The sequence below is a fragment of the Trachurus japonicus genome, chromosome 3 (genome assembly GCF_045865225.1).
Source record: "Trachurus japonicus isolate A0001 chromosome 3, Traja_1.0".
Lineage (NCBI taxonomy): Eukaryota > Metazoa > Chordata > Actinopteri > Carangiformes > Carangidae > Trachurus > Trachurus japonicus.
The window spans coordinates 10,562,180-10,579,928 of NC_140909.1; the positions used below are offsets into that span (position 1 = coordinate 10,562,180).

At 40.0% G+C, this 17,749-nt stretch overlaps 1 protein-coding gene across 1 annotated transcript in view; it reads left to right on the forward strand.

Annotated features, from left to right (window-relative positions):
* The window catches only part of galnt18b (UDP-N-acetyl-alpha-D-galactosamine:polypeptide N-acetylgalactosaminyltransferase 18b), an 87,452-nt gene that overhangs the window by 25,069 nt on the left and 44,634 nt on the right, over positions 1–17,749 (forward strand). Inside the window, exons 2-3 of the mRNA XM_085761001.1 lie at positions 12,837–13,032; positions 15,826–15,992. Coding sequence (XP_085617127.1) covers positions 12,837–13,032; positions 15,826–15,992 — 363 coding nt within the window. The remainder of the gene's footprint in view (positions 1–12,836; positions 13,033–15,825; positions 15,993–17,749) is intronic.

Here is a 17,749-nt window from a genome sequence, read left to right on the forward strand (position 1 = left end):
ACATACAGTAATGTTTCAGAAATCAGGATCCTGAAATTTAAAAAATAAATAAATAGAAAAGTTTTCTTCCAAAACCGAAGCACCAATCTCTGACTGACCTTTGCACTAGAAACTTTCACAGTTGTTCTGGTTGTGACCTGTGCCTTATTTTCCTGAAAACTCCCTAACTAAAAAAAAAATAAAAAAAAATCAAGGAGCTCTCCACCTAAATAATTGATCCACGCCCCGGCACCAGCCATGAACAGAGGCCATGATCAAAAACAAAACATGAAATGAAATACTGTATGTCTGTGTCTGTCATCCAAATCCATGTAGGCTTCATTAATAGAGTGCAAAGACTTGTGTATGCAGGGAGAAGGAGAAAGACAAACTCTGCAGTGTTTTAAAGATCCTGTTAGTGCTTGTCAGTGGAATATTAAACACAGCATGTCAGAAACCTTCACACTTCTGTAGATCTTTTCCCATTTTTTTTATTAAAAAAATTTCTTCATGCTGGGTGAAGAAGGATGAACATTACTGTACAGCTCAGCTAGAATTATTTTCATTGTTTAAAACAATGTAAAGAAAAGTCATTGTCAATCGTTGACAGACCTTGACCTATCGTTCTTTAATGTTGATGTTTACATCTTGGTCTTAGTCAAAAGCCTGCAAAGCCTGTTTTAACTGGTTGATATGCTTGTCAGCCGAGCTTTTCTTTGTTAAATAATATGATTTGATGGAAGGGAACTATTTCCTCCTGAGCAAAAGTCACGTCAAGTCTGTCTAAGAGTTGGTCCAACACTTGGATCCAGACTTAAATATCTCAACAACTAACTGGCTGGACTGTGATAAAACTTTGAGTGAAGTGAACTCACTGATTTAACATTGCACTCGTGTAACACTGTCAGACTGACAGTTTTAAACTATAATCAAACCGATGCAGCAAAACCAGAGACAGATCCAGATCTCACCCCTCTGATTTTTTCCTTTACTGCTTCACTTATCTCGACAATTATCTCGACATCTTCTCGATGGATCGGAACAAAATGTTATACAGACAGACACGGTGCGCCGATGATTCACCCACATGACTTCAGGGATCATGTGGGTGATGCTTGTCCCCCCAAGCATGAATTATAAGATCTTTTGCCATCTCCTGCCTTTTGGCTGAATTGTCCAGTGCTTTAATGTATGAGCACATACCTGCGACGCTAATGGTTTTTAGAGCTTTAGCTGCACTTTGTTATAGTGCTAATTTGTAAATGTTAACATGCTAAAACCAAGATGCTAAACATGAATTGTGTGTGGGAGTTTTTTATGGTTAACTATTTAAACTAAAGTAAAACAGTGAATGAACCACAACACATTACATCTTCCTAGATACACAGTGGTTCAAGTTTAACTTTTTGGTTACTTTTTTAACAAAAGCACTCATCCATCTCGTCAAGACCGAACTTGCGTTTTCTCTCCAGGTCATGGGGGATGCTGATATATTTTAAGACCCTTGTTCACAGTCTTCTCCTCGTGCATTTTTCAGGACTTTCTTTTTGTTTTTTGACTTTTTTTTAACTGTTTAAAAAAACGTCAACACTGATCACGATTCAAATGTTGTCCAAGGCAATTTCCATTTGTCTTTTCCCATACAGAGCAGAATCACTTTCTCTTTAATTGAACTGCCGCATGCTTGTCAGGGTCTGCACAACAGCAAATGGGTTTGATGGAGAATTAAAGGGAAAATAGGTCGTGTTTGAAAGATGCAATGGGTTATACTTGAGACATCGTCGCCAGTATATAATTGGTATTTGCTCAGAGAGATGGATGCACTGTGTGACAGATTAATGGCACTTTCCCGTGCCTTGTAAGTTTATTTTTCTGCTCTCAGGTGGATGTTCTGAAATATTTCAGATTTATTTCTGATGCTGATGAGAAGAGGCTACACCTCTGACACCGGTTTATTAAAAAAAAACAACCGCCCTGTAAAGGACAAATGATGTTAAACGTAGGGCACAGATAAAATTTGGAGTGAAAAGATAGAGCAAAGATTTTTTTTTTTTTTTCACAGGCTGAGTGCCGAGGAAGTCAAATCTGATAGGAGGTTATAGAAAAAGCATCTCAGATGACTGGATTTAATGGAATGACAAATCCAGCTTTTCAAGTTGAACAGTGGAAATGAGAAATGTTGTGCAGGAGCAAAAAATGTCCAAAGCTTGATATCAAATAACGCCTGCGCTGTCTCATGAAATCTACTGTTGTTAAAAAGAAGAAAAAAAATTTGCAGCGAGTTGCTCAGAATGTGTTGGTTTGGTTTAATGACATTGAATTTGGTAGAGGAGAGTCCTGCTCCTACAGGATGAAAAAGCACAAAGAAAGCTTTTGTAGCCTTCTGAAGGGCACGAGTGATTTCAGCGGTTTAATGAGGAGAAATGAACAAAAGGGGTAGAGATGACAAAGGCCGCTGCAAGTAAACATGACCCTCCTCCTAAGTTCTGCCACTGCATATCCACTCATGGGAATAAACAAAGAGACAGACAAAGCTACACACCCCTCTCTTCTTTTCAAGAGGAAATTGTCAGTGTGACGTGCCAGCCGCTGATGCATCCTAATGAGCGGGTTTTACCCTCCTCCAGAGCCAGTCACCGGTTCCTGTACAGCATCCATAGAGTAGTGGACACAGCCTCCCACCCGGTAAACAGACTAATTGGTTATTAGTTTCATTTTCTGCCAGAAAAAGAGAGGACTTCTACTAGTGAGTGAGGAGTAATGTTATCCTACAAAGTGTAATTGTGCTGTATGTGGTCACAGCTGGTCATGGACAGTGTGTGAGAGTCTTTTCTTCTTGAAACACTTTTCACAGGTGAATGTAGGACTCTCATCTTTTTTTAAAAAGCTCTAAAGAGCTGTTTTACAAGCTTATCATCAGTTTATTAAACTCTCATAGATCGATCTTTATTGGCCTCACAACAAGATGTAAATAGAGCATCGACGCTCTGTCATCTTACAAAGTTGTTGTGGAAAAACGTGACAATGAGAAACATAGGAGCAGAGTTTTAAGCCACATAATAAGAGTTCAATATTCACTCTTGTCTTAGCTTTTGTTTTGTTCTCCACCAACTCCTGAGAGACGCATCTGTGTCTCCTGCAGCTAAATGCTCCACAGTGTTAACCAGGGAGGTGTTTTATGTGCTGGACAGGTAGAATAGAAACTGTTAACAAGCAAACAAGGTATGAGAAACAACTTCTTGTCTTGAAAAAGAAAGGAAAACTAAAGAATAGAAATTCATTTATCAAAGTTTTTCCACTGATCACAGTTACTGGCTGCTGCTGCTGCTGCTGCTGCTGCTGCTGCTGCTGCTGCTGCTGTTGATGAGAGCAGTAAAAGTTAAAAAGAAAAAAGAAAAAAAAACAGTAAAGTGGTAAAGTTGTGGAACAGAAACCTGAAAAGGAAGTTGAAGACACTTCGCTCCAGAAAACTCAGAGGAACTATGTATAGAGTTAGGTCATAATGTTCTTTAGGTTTGTTAATGTAAACAGCATGTCTCACATTATCATCTCCTGGCCTATTTTTCAAGTAAAACACTGGATTGTGCTGCTAATATCTAAAGAAACCAAAACTAACAAACCCTTGTGCATCACTATTAATATTCTGTATATTTTGTATTTTTTTTTCCTTCAAATGTGTTAGAAAATGACAGAACATGAAGTAAATCATTTAGCACGTACAGTACAGTGATTATCCCCCAAAACAGCTGCTGCTGTGTCGTTAAAAAAATCTTCTCCACCTGTGGAAAATTCCTGTGATGAACCCAGTTGTGTGTTTTCATACTAAAACCTCACAGTCCAGTTGCATAACTGAAGGATTTGCTGTCTGCATCATTCTCTCCTCTGCAATAAGAACAGGAATAGTTTTAGCAAACACAGATAAAAAGCAGTTATATAAATGTCCGCACATTAAGAAGACTTTGCACTGAGGGTGTAGTCCACCACGGATATGGACTCTTGTAAATGCAACAATGGCTAAACCACCTCCACCACCACTAGAAGAAACTCACCAGCGATATTTCCCACTGTCCACAGCTGAAAGTATAAAGGCATGGATAGAAAAAGTTTAGTCATAGAGAGATGAGAACTGGACTGACCTTCTCTGTCACTGCAGATGTAGAGCGGATTTAGCTTAACAGTATTTTCTGAACTGAAACACAGTTTAAACCGTTTCTTCACATCTCATCTGTCACGTTAGAATAAAAAAGAAGACATTTTGAAGGAGGTCATCTGTATCAAGCTGTTGCTAAATTGAAGTATTTTTCTATTTACTGTGAGTCCTCTGAGGAGACCACAACATGGTGAAGTGCATTTGAGCTGCGATGCTTTTAGATTTAGACTCTTAATTCTGTTCTCAGCGCGGTGAATAAGCTGTGGGAACATTTTCTGCTGCGACCAGAACGCTGAACCTGGACCAGTGTTTGCATTTAAAGACAGAACAAAGCATCTTGAAGAAAGACAAAAGTAAGAAACTCCTAATGTGTCTGGAGAGACTCATCAGAGATTCCTCAGGCGTCGCTCTCTCCCTCCCTCTCTCTGTGGTGGATGCCGTGACTGTTGTTTAATGTCAAGGACTGTGTAGAAGAACTAAATCAGCAGACTGGGTTGTATGTAACTTTTCGTATTGGTATTCTAGGTTGATAGATAACTCTGCAGGTTGTGTGTTTGTTCAATTCATATGTCAATATTTCCATAACTATAAGAGCCGGTCTTTGATCTCCCCCATGAAATGAAAAGGGTGTTTTCCCAGCTTTAATCCTGTATCCACACGTTAATTGTTCATTCATCTTTTGATATAAAACTAATTCATTCAAATTCATTCAATATCAAAATTGATGTATTTTCTCTTCAGGTAAAACAAATTCAGACGTTTGATGACTAGTTTGAGAGTTTGGGCTGATGCTGTAATTTTTAATAGTGTGAACTCCCGCAAATGCGATCCCTTCTTCACTGTCACCACTGTGAAAGCATCAGCAGCTGCGCTAGCATCACTGCTACCTTTGGCTATTGGCTCAATTAACATGATCTCACTCAACTCATCCCCACCGAGTCGTCTACTGTATGAGATCAGTAGGCGAATGTGAAGGTGGAGGAGAGAAGTTCTCCACAACAGTTTGCACGCTATTTTCATAGTTTTCTATATCGAGGTGTCAGTGACTGAAAATCCCACAGGTGGTGCTTGACTCACACTCTACTACGCTATTTGGCTACTGTAGATGCCAATCAATAGTTGAAAGTCAATGGCATTGCAAGAGCCGTTTCAGCGCGTCCTTAAAGTTATAGTTGGTTCAGAAACACTTTTTGTTATACTGGGTGAAATGGTCCTTCTATCCTGAGAGTAGTCAGTACATTATGTATTCAGAAAAAGGAATGAAAATAATCAGACCTCTGTGGCAGCTGCAGGACTGACAAAACTCGGACCAATTCATGCTTTTCGCTCCGAAAAGGAAAAACCATATAGTTGCCATCGCTCTCCCTCTCTCCCGCTCTCCCTCCTCCCGCTTGCGCGATCAGAGTCTTCCCCTACGTCCGTGGAAAAGCCTCTTCAGTCTGATGGGTGGCAGTGTGTAATGTCTGGTAATGTGCGCTGGGTGTCTTCACATAACGTCCGCAGAAAGGTGAAGGTGTGGCTTCAGAGAGCGGTCTGAGGAAAGGGGCTGGGACTTTTGACTTGTGTGTTTTCAAAATGTAGCCTGCTAGAACCGTTTTTCCAGGATCCCCGACCCTACCTTTAAAGCAGAAGTAAGCGATCCGGTCGTTTTGGCTAATGCTGCGTTCCAGGTAGGCTTTTGAAACCGTAAATTACAGCTTCAAGTCACAACTTACGACTTTGTAGCATTTCAGGCAACCCACTCGTGTTTTTCCGACCTGTTTTACCTGTGAAAGTCACTATAACGGCCACTCGTAACTTCCGACCCGTGAACTCGTACCAGATCGAACTGGTACCACTTCACAGGTCGGAAAAACACGAGTTACGAGTTTCCTTGAACGCACCATAACAGTCCTCGTCCCTGCGTCACCACATTCACGGCGTCCCTTGGCTGCACACACAGCCCTGCATGCCATTCTCTCTCCTCATTGGATAAAAACTGTAGGATACGATAAATGTTTTCTCCTCGGCTCAGAGCAGAGCAGAGTGACTGACAGACCCGTGTTTCGGTCCAAACACTCTATGTAAGTGATTGCTGTCGGAAGATATAACTATTTAAGACTTATATTAACACAAATATATCACTTACTTCTGCTTTAAGTAACTTAAAAGTATTAAAATGATTATTTAGGAATTTATTTTAAAAAGCGACACCACTCGTAATGTTAAATGTGTCTGCGGGAAAATGTAGGAGATTTTCTGGACTATTGTCAAGATGTGGATGATCTATTGATAGCAAGTTGTAGAAACACCTGAAATCTGGATGTGGATGATGAGATCCGTTCTTTATCCGATTGTAGTCTTTGGCAAAGTCCTCTCCTCCCCCTCAGTCGTGTCAGTATAAATATACAAAGAATATTCAGACTTCACTACAGCTTTTGATGTTCTGGCTTCATGCTCCGCTCTCATTATGTCGGATGTAAAATGCCACAGTGACAGAGGATAAATTGCAAACTGTCTGCTTTAATTGAAGGGTGTTTACAGACACATGAATCAGAGGAGATAGAGACTCATTTTTGAATGCGTCTGTTGTTAAGGTCAAACGGAAGCGCTCGGCTCGGCTGACTCGAACAATACTCACTTATCAGTTTTAGTTTGGAGTTCAATGTCTATCATTTACACAAGCAGTTTGACATTAATGTAGCAAAACAGATATGAATTGTAAATTGGTTTAGTCAGTAGTGTAGCAGCAGCTCGATCAATTAGCCCTTTTTCTTTTTTCTTATCAAAACGTACTGATGGCTTTTAATTTAGCCAGGGTGTTTTTGTTTGTTTGTTTTTTTGACTTTGATTAACATGGTTACTAATAGATCTGGAATAAATCTGGAACCCAGTTTTCCAATAATAATCTGTTCATTTTCTGCTTTATATCTAACTTCTCTTGTGTTTCTATAAAAAAGACAGAAACAATAAACATTTATATTTTGATTTAAGTTTCATCCCATAGTCTCTAAAGACATGCACATCTGTCACGGTTCGTCTCTGGTCTTCCTGTTTTGTTTTGATCTTCCATGTCTTGTCTTCCTGTGCTTGCCCTCTTGTTATTTACCTGATGTGTGCACCACCCGTGTCTCGTTCCCTCGTGTATTCGACCTCAATATTTTCCCATTGTCTCCCTTTGTTACTTTGTTATGTCCTGTTGTCCATGCCCTGCTCCCATGATTTTCCCTGCGTGTTCCTCTGGTTACTTTTGTACGTTACAGTAAATAAAATCCTTTTGTTTCACCTACAGTATTTTGCCTGCAGGTCTGCATTTTGGATCCAGTTGCACCTAAACATGACTGGTGACATCAGGTTAATTCGGTGTGAATGTGTTAGTTTTTTTGTCTCTAGGCTGTCTTTACACTACTGGCCTTGATGCCCAATTTCGTTTTGTTGCCTATGTCCGATTTTATCTGATATCTGCATTTACACCTGCTTTGCTTGAGCGAAACAACCCGCATGCGTAGACACAGTTGGTTAGCAAAGTGGTAGAGGAAGTCAGCTGGCCCAGCTGCAGGTAAACAACACACACTGTCATCAATCTGCGCTATCGACTCATTATTGATGACGTAAGACTCGCATTGCTAGGGAATATCTGATCTGTCTGATTAGACTGCAGATGCATTGGCAATTTGGCAGATATCCGATTTGTGTCTGATTTAATTCCACATATAACAAGGGCCTGAATCCAATCTGACAATATTCAGTATCATGTGTTTCTTTTCCCGTTTACACGATCATATTAAACATTTGATCTGAGAGGAAAAAGTTTGGGCCACTTGAACCTGTCGGCCCTGTGAGAGACTGGTGACCTGTGCACCCCGCCCAAATTCAAAATGATGTGGGTAATGGATGCTTAGGTCATGATATAGTATTTTATTTCATTTTACAATTAATTCAGAATATAAAACTGTTAAAGTTAAGATCCCCCCCCCCCCCTGTTGATGGAAACCTTACCTCAACTCAGCCATCTTGCATTAAGCACAGATGTTAATGCTCTATCACAGGCTGAGCAGACAGTCGCACTGAACCACACAGGAGCAGTGATGCAAGAACCACAGGCAATAAACCACATTAACTTCTCTGCTTAACTCTCCTCCTTCATACTTCCTCATCCACTGTCTTGTCCTGCACCGTAGCTTGTTGAACCAAACAAACATTCATCTGGGAACCGTGCGCTGCTAACATCAGATACATCGCTAATTAGATGCTCAGCTGCAGCACATTAAACAGCAGCACGTACTGTAGATATACCTGCAAATGTCACTTTGGTGCATTAAAGTGCTTCTGTTTTCTTTATACTCTTAAAAACAATAGCACACTGTCTTCTACAGAGCTACCTTGTATTTCTCCTTCCCTACAGTGAGTCTGCACTCTGGCATCCTGCCAGCTTCTGTCAATCAAAGACACACAGAACAGGAGCACATCTGATATTTCCCAAGACCTTGTTTTTTTTTTTTTCCTTTAGATAGTAATAAAAAAACTATTAACACGGGGGAAAAGGCCTATAGTGCTGAAGATGATGCTTAATGCACTCTTATCTCTGGCCTATGAAAACCCATTTAAATATATATGGACAACACAGAATAACTGACAGCAGAAAATGGTTGGAAACACAACAGGGACAGAAGAGATACGGCCCCTTAATAAAAATAAATAAACAGAACTTGAATTTTCTTTTGGTCCCAAAGTCCCCAGCATGTGTTTTAGGGTTAGTGAGGATGTTCTCGCTTCAGCATCTGCAGCATCTGGTTCAAGACCTCCTAAACCGAGATCTTTCCCTTTTTATTGATTTTCACTCAAATTGCTATAATGGCCAAATACTTTCCTCTTCCTCCCGACAGAATAAAGCTTAGGATTTAAAGAGGCAGGTAAAAAAAAATTCAGCCCTACAGCATTTTTTATCAAAAGTCTACATCTGTACCTCTGTGAGTTAACGTAGCATGTGAGGGAGTTATCTCTGAGGTGTCAGAACTGATAATGATTTGCATCTGAAATTCAAAACATTCTCCTCTCTGCTGACAGGAGAGGATGAATAAACATAATTTCATAAAAATCTTTGTGCATTCTGGGGCAGTTTCATCACTGTGAACTATTTTTCATGAGCTCCAATTTAATTATTTAACATTGGCTGTCGTGCATCTAAAAAGTTTATGTAGGGCCTGAAGGTTTATTGTTCCTTTTTCTGCGGCTTCAATTTTAAGTGTTTTAACTTTGTTCTCGAACAATTTCTGTTCTACTCTGTTTTAATGACAATGATTGTGTTCATATATGTGCATATATTTTCTAGTAGCTCTTCTCCTGGCTGTGACTGAGGGAGCAGAGCGCTATAACTCAGTTGCCTTGCTGTTCACGCACTGGAAACACACATCGTGCTGCAATCCACGCACGCCCAGAGTGCTGCTGGGAAGCTTAGGGAATACTTCCCCTGTCTACACGCATACACATCCGCACACTCTGTTCACTCTACTTACCGCCTCAGGTATTTGGCTGTGCTTTACTTGAGTTAGCAGCACCAAGGTTAGTTGACTGATTGTGCACCCAAGAGAAAAAGCATTCTCCAAACAGTAAGGTTACAGTAAGTCACATGACCTGCTTGATGTTAAACTGTACTGTACTTTCATTTTCACTCATTGTGATTCATATAAACAACAACAGCAGAGGCTGTACTAACTAACGTGTTTGTTAGGTATCTATTTTTCGTATGTAACCAAGGTTACTGTGTCCAAACAACACTACGCTGACCTAACTGCTGCTTCAGGGATTCACCGCTGCTGAGGAAAATGTCTCTGTGGGCTCAATTAATCACCAGTACATGAATGGGCCTCCAGGCATTTACTTGCCAGGACTGAAAGACGTTGAGAACTTTCATCCTGTCCTGAGTCTAATCACAGCGTTGTCTTATCAAGAGCTGAGACACTTTCCTTCTGCTTCACGGCAGTGAAATTTGAACAGCTGTCTGTTGAGTGTGAGGAGCTGAAGTTATTCTGCCTAGGGCTCCTAATGTTCACTCTGCACTTTTCTCTCAACTTGAATGTTGGTAGAGTTTTTGATTTGTTGAAATATTTCTAACTAAACCAAACCATATATATGTGTTACTATGGAGTGTGGAAGATGAATAACTGCATGTATTGCGTACAATATCGTGCCACTTTTGGTGCTATTAATGTGAGAGACAGTTACTCTGGTATTTCTTGGTGAGGTGCAATAATATAAGCAAACATAATAAAACATTTATTTGTGGTAAAATTAATATCAGTTGTATTGTACATTATAACCACTCAGTGCAATTGTAGTAACTTTTCGTGAAGCAGTGAAGCCTTTAAAAATGAAGCTTCTCGTTTTTACATTTTAATATACAAATGAAAAATTACGGTTTTACCTAAATGTATATAAACATAACATTTTTTTAACCAGATGTGTGAGGAAGGTATCGCATGTTTGGGTTTTAGAGAAAACCCCCTTTTTAAAAAAAAGAAAAAAGACTGTACTAAGCTCCTGTATTTTCAGAGGCAGTTCTTTTTGTTTTGGCTCATAATGTAATCTCTTCACACCTGCTGCTGTGCTTTTGTCTTAGTTCTTACTCAGCTCTGCACAGTTTGTCACTTGTATGTTAAAACAATCTCCTCATGAATATTAACCTTTCCCAATCTGCTTAAAACATGTTTACGCACACATGCACACATACACACACACACACACACACACACACACTCTTCTTTGCCTTATTCATAGGGAACCATCAAGGATATAATGCTAAACACTATCTAAGACTTGATCGTCAAACATCCAGCATTTTGTTTTCTCTAAAAGTACTGTATGGGGGTTTCAAGCACAAATATTTAACCTTGTCTTTTGCATATGGTTTCACCAAGGTCTCAGCTTTTTTCATCCTCTCCTCCCAATGCTGTGGGTGTTTGATGATTCAGAATTCACGTTCATTTCTCTCTATAAGATTTGTCCTTGTTTATTACCTTTATCCTGTCCCTGTTCTCAACTTTTAAAGACAAAATGATTAAAAAACAGCACGAAATACCACTATAAGACTACTACTACTGATTTATTGTCATTATTATTTAGCTTGCATGTCACATTTCACGTCTAAACAAGAAAGCAAAACTGTTTAGTATGCCTGGTGGGTTGTGAATTATCCATGATAACCTCAGTCTGTCAGCAGCAACCTGAAACTGAGGCTTTATAATCAAACTATTCTATTGTTGTATAGTCTCATGCTGCAGGGGTTTGATATCTTTGCTTATAATGATATTATTAAAATACGATCCCAGGACCAATTTTCATTAGATTTAATTTCCTGCTGATTAGGACATATAATTGACAGTGTGTCACTATTATACGTGACATGGAATTCAGTTAAAAATGAGGTAAATTAGGAGAAAATTAATTATTTTCTTTCATTTTGTTCTCTGATCATTTCCTGCAAGAGTAAAGCAGGATGTATGAAGGTTAAACTTGTTTCTTTACGCTATACTGAGGCAGCCTATCACACACTTCACAATGTTTGTCACTAATCTCAGTGCACATGAAATGACATTTTCTTTTCCCACCTTCATGGGTCACTGGAAGACTTTTACCCACAACCCCCCGAGTTTCCAGAGTTCATAAATATCACTGTGCTGTTCGATAACAGTGAAGCTCTGCAATATTCAGATCTGACTGGGACATGTTACATAATGTCTCAAAAGGTGCTATGACTCAACAAATGAAAATGAAATGAAAAATCATGAGGAGATTTATTGTTTTTGCATGTTTCTGTGTTTTTTAATGGAGCAAAAAATGAAGGTTACATTAAGATTTCAGAGCGAGACATTGTAATCATGCAAGTGCAGTTGGGAAACTTTCTCATATATACTTTTCAAGATGATATCAGTTCTTTTTTTTTTTATCTCCTTTACCCTCTGCATTTTTTGGCATTTAAAGCACAAGCCTGTGGGTGAAGCGCTCAGACTATTAAGCCCACTGAGAAGTTTGCCTCCAAAGTGCATTAAAACCTCCTGGAAGCCGGACAGAATTTTTAACAGACGTTTTTTTATGGAGTCTGGACATGACCTGAGTCTATCAACAACGACCACAAGCAGTAATAGACTGTTTTTCACGCCATGCTTGCGTTTGTTAAATGTCTCTCAGCTCTCAGCGCTGTCAGTGCTGCTCAGCTATACAATGAGTCAGTTGTGCTGCACTCATTTTGAGCCCATTTCAGCACAAAAGGAGTTCCTATGGGGTGAGAGCATAAACAGGAAATACTCCAGAAATGATCGCATCACATTATTATTAACCCTTGATTAATGAGCACAGGAAGTTTGTTTGTTTTGGTCCAAAGGAATCTTTAGGGACATTATAGTTTCACTTTTCCGTCTCTTGTAGGTCAAAAAGCACAGTTTGCCAGCTGCTGGTCGGGACTGAATCTTTTGTTCAAGGACACTTTGGCTTGTCATCATGTGTGCATCTGATGCAGGACGCAGAGTCAGTCTCTTTAAATAACAGGCCACCCTTCACCTGCTAACGTACATTACAGCTAAAAGAAAACAACATTTATCACAGTGATTATATTAGTGCCATCAATTTTTCACATTCTTTAAATGTCATCTAACGCACAACCTCACTGGTAGGTTTTAGAGGCTGTGGCCTAGACAAATATTCATGCTATTTGTCTTCCTGTGCCTCCCAGAGACTCCAGGGAGAGGAGAGGACGGTCAGGCGGACACGTCATTCTCTGATTCGTCGCTGTTCGCTCACTGGGGTCAAGAGCTCAGCCCGGAGAACCGGAGGGTGGCGCTAAAGATGTTCCAGTACTATGGATATAACGGCTACCTCAGTGAACGTCTCTCTCTCGACAGGGAAATACCAGACCTGAGGCCTGATGGGTAAGAGCGCAGGTAGAATGATGCTCAAACAAGATGCTACCTCTTGGTATAATGTCCTGTATTTGTGTTTGGTTATGTGAAAGATGTTTGTTTTTTTTAATACTTGGTAATTTACCCTGAAACATGTGTGCTATATAAAAGTAAAAGATAATGTTTTCGGTGGTCAGTGGTATCAGTTAAAATGTTTGTCTTTATACAGGACTGAGATACTTAACGGGATACTTCACCCAAAATCAATAATTCACCAATTTTCTACTCACCGTCATGCCAAGGAAGGGTTTCGGAGGGTTTTGGAGTTCCAGGGGCGGATAGAGCTCACTTTTGAATCGTCCAAAACACACACTATGAAACATCCAGATACCTCCATAACTGCTCGTCCGTACTGACCCAAGTGTCCTGAAGCCGCCACATGAAAAAGTTGTTCAGAAAAAAATAATTTGATCTTTGTTTTAAGCCTTGTTGTAGCAGTAGCTCCCAGTGGCTGTGCGAGATGCGTGAGATTTGCTGTGAGATGTTCTTCCGTGTTTACATCAAACATCCAATGGTTTACAACAACGAATGAATATCTCGCGGCAAATCTCGCTCAAGCACACAAAAACATCAACAGAGCCACTGGGAGCTGCTGCTACAACAAGGCTAAAAACAGCCGAAAGTTCTCCAAACCCTTCCTTGGCATGACAGTGAGTAGAAAATTGGTGAATTATTGATTTTGGGTGAAGTATCCCTTGAATTCCTCCATCACTGTATAAGCAATTTAATGTATGTAAGATAATGATTGTGACAATTAAGGAAAACCTGAATGATCAATGTACTATCAAGACTCTACAGCCATACTAACGGCTCTGCATTGAGCTAATTACATCACCATGTTAACATGCTCCAGTCACAAAGCTAACGTGCTAATGTTATATCAAGGCCCTTGTTCACCATCAATGTCGGAACAAAACAAAGTACAGTGAAGGTTAATTGTAGCAGTTGGTCATTGACCAATGTATTTGACCAGTTGGACCGTTGCCCTGATGTTGGCGCTAGATGAACAAATCTCATGGTGGTCCATTCAGTAGCTGTAAAGATATTTCAGTCTGGACCGGAGGCTGATAGACATTACCTTTCAAACCACAGAGTAAATTACATTGTCTCAGCGTTGCATCTAACAGTGAAAAATTAGAGTCCATGCCCATCATTATTTCTCAGAGCCCAAGTTGTCATCTTGAAATCAATTGTTTCATCTGACAGTAAAATAATGGGTTTACTATCCTGTAGATAGAGAAAAGGGTCAAATTCGAACCAAAAGAAATGAACAAATGTCTCACGAGACAAACCCCGTCTACTGAGCTGCTCATTGCAGTTTTTCTTTGAGCTTTGAGGACCTGAAGAGGCTGTTACTCTGCAGAAGAACAAGCTGTTGTTCCCTCTCAAACATCGAGTGCCTCTAATTGAAAACCATTAAAGAAAAAGACTTTACTTCAAGCCCACAGCGTTCAGTGCAGATACCTGCTGTTGAGTTAATTTTATCGTGCAGACAGATGAGTAGTTGATAGAAGGCTTGATTAAGGGGTGAGCCTTATTGTACCAATATGTCACACATCCCAGTGGCTATCTGAAAGCTGGCGGGCAAAAGTACACATTTCCCATCTGCAGCATATTCAATGGACATGTGCATTTTCAAAGCCCTCCGCTGTCATTCATGCACCGTGGGCACTTTGATTAAGTCCTGGTCCTAAGTCCTTTACTGGGAATTGTTCAGACCATTGCTGGTTGGCTGTGACACTGTGATTGGTTTTTAACCCGGCTTTCATATTCACATCACCAAGGTTACAGCACAGCACACACAGTGACAGCCCCTTGTGAAAGTTAACACAGTTCAGAGATCTTCAGGGCTTTTTTTTTTTCACCGCTGCTCATCACAACATCCCCTCAGACCGTCCATTCCTGCTAATACTGGCTCTGCACACAAAGTGGTTTCAGGGGATACATTAATCACACACGCATGTTGAATCCATGTTTTCCTCACACATTTCACAAATTAAGTGGCTTAACCACGCTTTTCTGTGAATTAACCATGCTCTTGCCAGTAATTACCAGTGTGATGTCGGCTATGTGGTTTTATTTATATTTGGCATGCAGGTAAGATAACACACAATCCCAGAACAATCCAGTGTTTCACAATTAAAATGAAATGGTAGTGTCAAAAAGATTATTATGGGGAATTTGCAGCAGATTTAGTTGCCACCATCCACACACTGTTATTGAGGGAATAATTGTCTGGTAATGCATTTGTGTCACAGAAAACAGAGAGAAAACATCAATTTCCAAAAAACATTATCTGCAGCTTTATGGCCATGTTTTTTATGGCTTGCTCTCTCTGTATTTCTTCGAAGCGGGCATCAGTCTTCTCTTGGGAGGAGAGGCTGGCCTCCTCATTCACAATGAAAATGTCAGGAAACATTGTTTTAACGGGGAAATAGAGGACCTTGACTGACAGTCCTTAGCACACAGCCATTTATTTATTGCTCCATAACTGCATTGCAGGTGCATCACTATTGCAGTAGTCTGAACATCATATTTCCAAAAATCTGCTGCCCGTGAACCGGTGCCAGTGACTACATTTATACCTTGATTCATGAAAATAGGGTTCTGGTGCAGTCTGCCAAGTAGCTGGGTTGGCATGAAATCTGACATTACCTGGCTCTGCAGGAATCAATGTCAAATTTATCTGTTAATCCTTTAGACAAGATGTAGATCCAAGCGTCGCCTCACTAAGGATTTGTTATTTCTCCTCCTCCTCCACAGGTGCAGAAACATCACTTATCCTTTAAACCTTCCTCAAGTGAGCATTGTGTTCATTTTTGTGAACGAAGCCTTGTCCGTCATCCTGCGGTCCATTCATTCTGCAATGAACCGGACGCCCTCCCACCTCCTCAAAGAGATAATCCTGGTCGACGACAACAGCAATAACGGTGAGCAGAACTATTTTATAAAACAGCTATTGGCACATTCTCATTAAAATCAACCTGATTTGTTGATAAAAGTTCTTCAAATGTTCATACAAAGTGGCTGCGCTTGTTTGAATTGCCAGCACCAGACACTGTACACATGCCAGTGCTACATATCCTCGGGTGCTGCTCTAAAACAGTTCTTCTTCTGATGGTTTTTGGCATTTGGCAAACAGCTTTTTGGTGCATTACTGCTACATTCATTAGTTGCAAATGGATACATTCAGTTCGCCAGTTCAATGAACAGGGCTCATTTAGCACATTCATGCACAACACTGATCACAGTGTCGCCACCTCTCACACTGCAGACCACCCACTATACAATGTGTCGCACTGACCAAACAAATGTGCATCAGCTCCTTTTGTTTCTTTATGAATTATTATTGTTCCCCCCATGCTGCTACAGGATCTGTATGTGAGTCTCCACATTGAAAGAGGGGCTGTGCACAGTTCATACATGTGGCATGGTGGTAACCTCCTTATTGAAATAGTCCTGATGTGGCATTGTGATCTTATGGCGGCCTGATTAACCTAAGTGCTACTTAAGCACAGCAGCAAACATTTCAACTGTTGCACATAAATTGCAGGTTTATACAGTAAATCCATTAAAGAACCGAGCTTCTGTTTTCCGATGAGTCCAGTGCTGTTTAACCTGTGACCACATTTTAATGCTTATTTTCATTTTTTTAAGCAAAAGTCCAAATAAGGTTTCCTCTGAAACTCACTTGTTTCTTGGCAAGAAACATGTAACATTTGTGTGGGTAGCATTACTGACAGCATGAAACTGATCAAATCAGTGAATAAATAAAACATAAGGAGACTAGTGAGTCTACTAAAACACTGATTATTGTAGTGTTGCACTCAGCCTACTGTGATTTCCTCAGTACAAAGATATATTCATTAATGCTGAACTGAACCATAAATTCTAGGCAAAACGAAAATGTGTACTTTGAGTTTGAAGGGTCATCACACCCCAAATTTACCAAGAATGAATAAACAAATACTTTAAAATGTGGAATGAAAATGTTCCCTTATGGTGAATGGACACTTTGATAGTACTGTAATTAATATTTGTTAGTTGGCACTGCATTAATGTCCCTTTCCAGAAACTGTGCCATTGTTACTCCACACAGCACAGTGTTATCCATTTTCACTGGAACAACTTTTCATTGCGAAAAACAGTCTTTGTATAAACTGTCAGTAATGAAGTCTGTTCGAATTACCGCTGACACCCAACACCCCCTCATTTCACTGGTCAAGGGCTCAGTGAACTGAAGTAAAGTTTTAAACCAGCTCATGGAGCAAACATTTGTATTTGATTTCACTCGGTTGGATAACAACGTCTGCTTTTGCTGACGTCTGTCTGAAATAAAAGATAGACGCAAATTTACTTGTCATTGTGAATTGTGTATTACATAAGGTGTGCATCTGTTGAACCATGTCAGTCAGTATTACTCAGCAGCATTGTGTCTATAGTTTAGATATCACTGCGTCATGCTTGGAGGAATCAGTATCTGTGGTATGTGCAGCTCCTCCACTGACCTCTACACTCCTGTAATGTCTTTAATGTGAGGTTGTATTCACTGGATTTAACCGATAGATGAATAACACTAATTAGCTGCGAAGCCTGGATATTTGCCTTGAGGCAGATAACAATCTAGCAAGGTGACGAAGTGTTTGCCCATATCTTGTCTGCATTTGCAACTATAATTCTTACATAT